At 40.4% G+C, this 7800-nt stretch overlaps 1 protein-coding gene across 1 annotated transcript in view; it reads left to right on the top strand.

The window, feature by feature from the left end:
* The first annotated feature begins 1443 nt into the window (after positions 1–1443).
* The window catches only part of efcab6 (EF-hand calcium binding domain 6), a 55842-nt gene continuing 49485 nt past the window's right edge, over positions 1444–7800 (top strand). Inside the window, exons 1-2 of the mRNA XM_041781347.1 lie at positions 1444–1543; positions 1622–1803. Coding sequence (XP_041637281.1) covers positions 1444–1543; positions 1622–1803 — 282 coding nt within the window. The remainder of the gene's footprint in view (positions 1544–1621; positions 1804–7800) is intronic.

Raw genomic sequence — 7800 nt, 5'->3', positions numbered from 1 at the left:
CATCTTTTCAGGTTGAGCGAAGATGTATGAAAGGCCTTAAAGTCCCTGTAAAGTGACCAAAAAAAAAGTATTTTAGGTTTGTTGTATGAAAGGCCTCTTTGTTATAAACCACCAGGCCAATTTTCAGTCATGACAACCATCTCTATGTTTATTAAATTAAGCTTAAAAATCTGCTCTTGGATGGTGTGGGCGTGTCAATTGAATACACTGAAGCGACGCCCACTCATGAGAAACACGATCCTCTCAAATAAAAAAAAATTCTACAACCTGAATGAAGGACTTATCCTTCTTTTCCGCTTCTGTGTTATGACTCTCTTTTTTTAAGCCACTAGAGAAACAGTCACATTTATGTAATGACAGCCAGAAAAAATTGAAGCAAAAGTCTCAGTTTCATTTTTTCTCATCCTGTATTAAACTCTTTAGTTATATGTATATCTCAGTTTCTGAGTAATGTAAAGTTAAATCCCTCTCCCATTTAGAATATATCTTTGTTATTAAGTTCCTGCTGTAAACACTCAATTTCCTGATGTTACTCTTCAAAATAAAAGTCCTCAGAAATGATAAGTATTTGAGGCTTTTATTGTGACAGACTTTACAGGAATAGATGTGTCTATCATGAGATACTTTACTAGCCTTTAGCATCGTGATGCTAACAGACAGGAGGGATTAAACTGTTGCTGCTTTGAGAGAGACAAAGCCACAGCCTGCTTCTTTTTATCATCCTGGATTTAGGACAAGTGAAATATGGATCAAAACACACTTACAGCAGGTTAGGTAGGTAAGAAGTTTGTTCCTGCTGCATGTGGTCCAAGTAAAAAATAGATGAGTGCTTCAGAAATAAGCCTGCACACTGACCTTACGGTGGACTCTGCTAGAAGCGAAGCAGTTGGGTATTGAGTTTACTGTTTTCTGGCACAAATCTCTCTGGTATGATGCTTCTAGTGACCTGTAGGCCAGCCTGGCTTATAGATTTGGGAAGTTTACCTCACAATGAACAAAAACACAGCACGGAGCTGGCTCTTAACTTTCAATAACAGCAGTGACATCAACTAACAAGACTGTATTGAGATTTTACATTAGTGCAGTTACACTCAGTGGCCTTCAGGTGGTGCAAAGTGTACCACATCAAATTCCTTTAGGAAAAAACTTTAAATGCCTGTTTTTTTGTTGTTGTTTTTTATTCTGTTTGACAAAGGTCCATCTTTGTTTTGCCTCCTTGGTGACCGACAACAGGATCCAAGCTGAAGGTTTGAATACAGTAGGCCTAGGGTGTGAACAGCTGATTGGTCTCACACCATGACACAAACAAAGGAGACAAAGAGATCAGGTTCAAGTGTTAACTAGCAACCACTGCCTGTCCTCTCAGTGTCGTTTATCACTTCCTGTCTGCCTCCTCTTTCCTCATTTACACACTCGGTCACTAACACTCCAGTCTCTCCCAGTATGCCCAGACTGCTGCCTCTAGACCCTGGACTGATGATCGACAGGCGGCCTCACACGGCCCCAGGCAGATTAAATCAGACATGGAGCCACACATACGGAGGTAGGAGTTTCTTTCTTGTAGTGTTTTTGGGCCACATTTTAGTCGATACTTGATAACCCTCCTCCCTCCATCGTTCAGGTCAGCAGCGTAGTTTAGAGCAGGTGGATTCTCTGATCCTCAGCAGACTGGATAAAATGAGGGCAGCCTTCATGGCAGTGGATCCTGAAAGGACGGGTCTGGTGAGCAGAGACGAGTTCAGACGAGTCATGGAGAGCCTGCTGCCAGTTTTTAAAAAGGAGCTTCAAACGTCGATCAACGAGGTGAGATGGATGATTGCTGTTGTCCCTGGTAACCTCCTGAGACCTGAGCTTTTGTTTGAAATGCATTTTTAGTTCCTCCACTGATTTGGGATCAGTAGGAGCTGGTAGGTTAAAACATAAGCCTTGCCTTCGAACAGGACTTACTTTTTTCCCTTTTTTGAACCGAAAAAGATGTCTAAAAATTTCCCTAAGGTTCTGTTTCTGCAGAAAATCCTCGCAGCTACAAATGGTGTCAGTCATCCACTAGAAGTTCTAAATTTCATAGAATTTTCCTTTCCGAAACCCACACAAATTACAAAAAAATTCTGTGAAAACTCTTGAACATATTTTCAAAGTATTACATAAAAAGAATCTCCAAATATTCCCCAAATATGTCAGCAAAACTTTATCATAAAGCCTAAACATTCCAATAAAAGTCTCCCATGCAAATTCCTGTAAATTTCCAAGCAAAGTCCCATTTTTTTTTATCAAATTGCCAATAATTTACAAATGCATTCCCCAAAATATGATGAATATGATGGAATATTCCCCCAAAATATCTAAACAATTCCCTGAGATTTCCATACAAAAAATCTTGAAAATTACAACCCCTCATCTAATTCCTAATCAAATTTCCAAAAGTTTACAAATAATTTCCCAAAACTTTTAGGAAAATACCAAAAACTTAAAAGCAAACTCCCCCCAAATAATTAAAAAAAAAACATCCAAATTACAAATAATTTACAAAAAACCCTAAAAAATTTCAAATAAAATCCTCCAAATATCCAAACAAATTTCCCAAATTTCCAGGAAAATGCAGAAAAAATGAAATCCTCAAAAATAATAAAAAACAGATATAAAAGCAAAAATAACAGACATACATGCAGATTTTACTTTAAAATGTTTGAAAATGTTAAAGCAAATTAACCCAAAAATTCAAATAAATTCCCTAAATTACAAATAATTTACATAAAAATGCAAGAGAATTTGAAATACCTCCACACATCTAAACAAAATTCCCAAATTCCCATGAAAATGCAAAGAAAAAAAAAATCCAAAGTGAATTTCTACAAAACCTCCAATGTCACTCTCCAAAATACACAAATATATCCTCAAAGTTCCCATGGAAATTAAATCAAATTCCCCCAAATATCCAAACAAAGTCACTAAAACTTCCATGAAAATTCCTGAAAAAATTTCAAGCAGATTATTTAGGCTTTGGTTGTTATTCTGGATAATTATTTCAAAACTTTCGGTAGCAGAATTTATTACTATGTTGAAAGAAAGCTAAAATGTAAGTCCTCATATGCACATGCAGGGTCTTAAGGATTTAATGTTGATTTCAACAAGGATATCAGACTGGATCAATATCGGTTAACTAAAGGGACATAAAAATAAAACTAGTTCAAAAGCAGCTAATCCATAGTAGCAGGAATGAGAAGGTCCTTTTATGCTATAAAGGAGGAGGCTGGGGTGGAGGAGGTTAAACTTTGCCAGCAGCAGCATGGAACATGCAAGCAGGGATTAGTGAGGAGTAGCTGGGGGGTGATATATGAGATCAGCTAGCCATCAGCTGATCACAGCTGGGCATATGACTGCCCTGTCCTGCATTATCTAACACTAAGCTTAATTTAAGTAAGTTATTGAGAACCACAATAAAGGGAAGTGTTTCAAATGTTTCATTGTACCAGTCAGACATCTGTAGGGGTCTGAGGGCAACACTGATAATTAAATAGAAAAATTGCCCAATATTGGGTGTCGAAGACCTCTGTTTTTGTTGCTGTAGTATCAAACAGGTTCCAGTATGGTTTCAGTTTTACTAAAATCACAAAAGATTATCATTCTGGTATTGTGATGACAATTTAAAATGTCTACATCTGTACTATTTGTTTCCATTAGGCTAAACATCAAGACTTGATCTTTGGTCCACCACATGGCTTCACTTTCCTCTGTATTTCTGTAGTTTTGTGAGGTTTTATCCAGTAGATGGCAGTAGACGCCTTCTTTTATCTCCTCCATGCTGCTGACATTGACAAATGAAGCTCTGTGGCCATGCAGCTCGGTCAGAGGAGGAGTGAACGTGGCAGCTGTTAAAGCAGACGTTATTTGTTTGCACCTCTGTTGCGTTGGCTGGGATCAGGTTTTCCCTCTGATCCAGCTCATGCTCTTCTTCTCTGCTCTGTTTTATCTCCTGAATCCTCAGCAGGCTGCAGAAATGAACAAATGCGTTCATGAACAGCAGCATCAGGATGTAAAGGCCATCACTCGGGTCCATGAGGCCTTGTTTCTGGACGCTTCTCCTTCCTGGCACTGATCAGTCGAGCGTGCACGTGTCTGTGTTGTGTTCAGGGTCCGTGCACGGTGCAGTAATTCCCCCCTCTCCTCTTCATCTTCCTCTGTCACTCGTCTCTGTAATCGTCTCCGCTGTTCCTCTTTGTTCCGTCTCAGCGCTCACGCCTGACAGTTTGACTGCCTGTCTTTCCCACACAGATTTCCACCCGTAATATCAGCACTTTGTGTCTTCACCCCCCCCCAAATACACAACCCCACGCTTCCCTCCTCCCACTCCCACTCACCGCCTCATTCATTAAAGACAGTGACAGTGGAGACTTGAGGAAAGTTTACTTTAAAAGACGATCATGGAGGAGCAGCTGTTGTTCTGCTGACATTTTGATGTGGAAGTTGCTTTGTGCTTGAGGGAGCGAGGTGCCACCCACCCCCGTCTTCTTCTTCTTCTCTTATTTATTTATCTTTCTAGGCTCATCCATGACATGTTTAAAAGAACACGTATTATTATTAATTTAAGGTAACACTTTACGATAACGGTCTGATCAGACTACATGAGTTCAGATTGATTCTGGCCTTGTACTCAAACACCAGGCCTGATTTTGGATTTTAGGAACAACACTTACTTTTTCTTGAATCTAGAGGCAGCTTTATTAAATTTTGTCTATTTGAGGGCACTGAACAGGGCATTCTGTCAGATTTTGTCCACTTACCTGCGGCAAAGAGGACATTTTGTCATAGTTTGTTTCTATAGACTGCACTTTGTCATATATCATCCTTTTAGAGAGCACTGAAGAGGTCACTTTATCAAACTTTGTCCAGGTAGAGGGCACTAAAGAAGGTACTTTATCAAATATTGTCTATTTAGTGGGTGCTTTGTCAAACTGTGTCCATTTCTGACTAGCACAAGGGGCACTGTGTCAATTTTTTTCCTCTTACAGGCCACCAAAGAGGGCCTTATGTCAATTCGGTCCACTCAGAGGGCACTGCACAAGGCTTTCTGTCAGATTTTGTCCACTTACCTGGCAGCAAATAGGGCATTTTGTCAAAGTTTGTTTCTGTAGACTGCACTTTGCCAAATATGTCCTTTTAAAGGGCAGCTGAAAGGGCAGTTTGTCAAGTTTGGACCACTAAAAGGGCACTTCAAGGTTCTCTTTTAAATTTTGTCTTTTTCAAGTTTTGTCCATTTCCGACCACCAAAGAGGGCACTATGTCAATTTTTTTCTTTTCATATGTTACCAGAGAAGGCCATTTGTTGATTTTGTCCACTAAGTGGGTCCCTAAGAGGACACTTTGTCAAAATTTCTTTACATAAACTGCCCTATGCAAAATTGTGTCCTTTTAAAGGGCCCGTAAGAGGGCACTTTGCCAAATTGTGTCCACTTAGAGGGCACTGAAGAAGGAACTGTATCAATTTTTGTCTGTTTAGATGTTGCTTTGTCAAATTTTGTCCATATCCAACTATTAAAAAGGACAGTATGTAATTTTTTTTTCTCACACAGGCTGCCAAAGAGAGCAATTTGCCAAATTTGGCCACATACCAAGCACAACAGAGGGCCTTTTGTCAATTTGGACCACTTGGAGACACCAAATGGGGACACTTTGTCAAATTCTGTCCATGTCCAACCACCAGAAATCAGTTTTATTTTTACAGGCAACAGAAGAGGGCCCTATGCCAAATTTTGTCCTTTGAGGGTGCAACTCAGAGGTCAGACTGACAAATTTTGCCCACTTATAGGGATCAAAGAGGCACCAAGGAGAGAACTTTTCCAAATTATGTCCATTAAGAGGCACTTAAGATGGCGCTTTGTCAACATTTGTCTATTTAGAGTGTACTTTATCAAACGTTGTCTGTTATGAGGGCACTCAGTCAAAGTTTGCCTATACAGACTACACTTTTTGTCTGTTCAGAGGGCACCTCGGTAAATTCAGTATATTTTTAGGCACCAAGGATATAACTTTCTCAAATTTAAAGGCACCCTAAAAGGCACTTTATCATGTTTATCTGGCATCAAAAAGAGAGCTTTGGCTTCTTTTTTTTTAAACCTTAGAGCACAATGGTGGCGATCCCCTCCCTCCCTCTATTGTGCAGCTTGAAGGACGCCATGGGTGTGCTGCACTACATTTATTTATTTATTTCTAATTTATGCTTCAATGATGGGACAGTGGATAGAGCCAGAAGTTAGAGATAGAGAAAGAGAAGCGCACAGACACAACCACATGACTATCAGCGCTACACAACAGTTTTGAAGCGATATTAGATATTTAGAACTGCCTTTAAGACTCACTGACAATGACCCAGTACTTGGGCATGGTTGCTACAAAACTCTGGCATAGCGTGCTTTAGTTCACAAAAATCATGCCTGAGGCCACCTCTTGAAGTGGACAGGCATGGTGCTCAAGTATGCTGATGAAATGAACAGAGCTTTAGGGTCAAATGTACTCAAAACTGCCCACCCTAACTGCTGCTTCTGCAGTAGAAGTTTTTTTATCTTCATATTTATTGGTGCAGAATCAGCTGCTTGATGCCTTCTGGCCACCTTCCTTTGGAGGTCTTCCAGGCACACTCAACTGGGAGGAATCCTTGGGATAGGCCCAGAACTGAAGGGACCACATATCCAATATAGTTGGAAAATGCGGCTGGGGAGAGGAATGTGGAGTTGACTTGTTCAGCCTGCTGCCAACAAGACTCAGCCCTGGATAAATGAAGGAAGATGGATAGATGAAATGTTCCTCTAACAACACTGATAAGCAGATAACTTCTTGTCTATTTTAATACTTTAACAACACAGCCTTGTAAACTAATTTAAAGGAAAGTTAAAGCAATTTAAAAATGGAGCCTGAGTTGTATTTAAGGTTGGTTTTTGGTCCTAAACCATCATATCCTGACCTTTGCTTCACCTTCAGCCTCTCATTGACCTGCAGGTGTCACATCACTGTCACAGGTATGTGGAGCACAAAGACCCCCCCCCCAGGTGTTACGGTGTGTTACGCTCCTCTGCTGCTGATAGCGGTGATAATTGGACGGGTGGTGTCTATAATAAGACTGAACACCAGGAGCTCCGCTGGGGCCGGCTGCACTGGATTACACCATGGAAGGATGTAGGGCAGGGCAGCAGGGACTCTACTTTGATTATGAGCCACTAAAATAGGTACGGCACACGTGTGTGGGGGTGTTTTTGGAAACTAGATCTCTGATTGTGTGTTTGGGAAGACGCCAGCTCTTAAATGTGTTTGTTTGAGCGTGTTTGAGTGAAGAATCAGCACAAGGTCAGAGATAATGCAGGCATGTGGATTCCCCAGGTAAACAGAGCACCTAGCTTATTCCCTTGACCAGCCTCATCCTGAAAATTACTGATTTACACACCTGATGCCAGACCGAAACATCAAAAAACAAGAACACAGAATTTACAATCTTGATTTAAAGGAGCAGAAAGAAAGTGCTCTTAGTAATGCATAAGTTTGGACCATGCAGCCTCTTTGGGCCACCCATCACTTAGGGCCCCAGGAAGCTTTTACCCTTTACCTCCCTCATTAGAGACTTTTGACCCAAGGACCTTGGCATATGTCCTTCAAAATATTCATTGTATCCTAGAGTCAAAATGCATATCTAGGAAAAGTCTGAAAAAACTCTCAAAGTGTTCTTGACAGAGTTTCTGCTAAACTATTTTGTCTCCAGCCAAAACGACTGGCAGTCCTCAAAGAACTTTGTCCATTTAAAACAACTATATG

This window comes from Cheilinus undulatus, linkage group 23 (assembly GCF_018320785.1).
Source record: "Cheilinus undulatus linkage group 23, ASM1832078v1, whole genome shotgun sequence".
In the NCBI taxonomy this organism is placed as follows: domain Eukaryota; kingdom Metazoa; phylum Chordata; class Actinopteri; order Labriformes; family Labridae; genus Cheilinus; species Cheilinus undulatus.
Note: the sequence above shows the minus strand (reverse complement) of the source record. Positions and strands in the feature narration are given on the sequence as shown.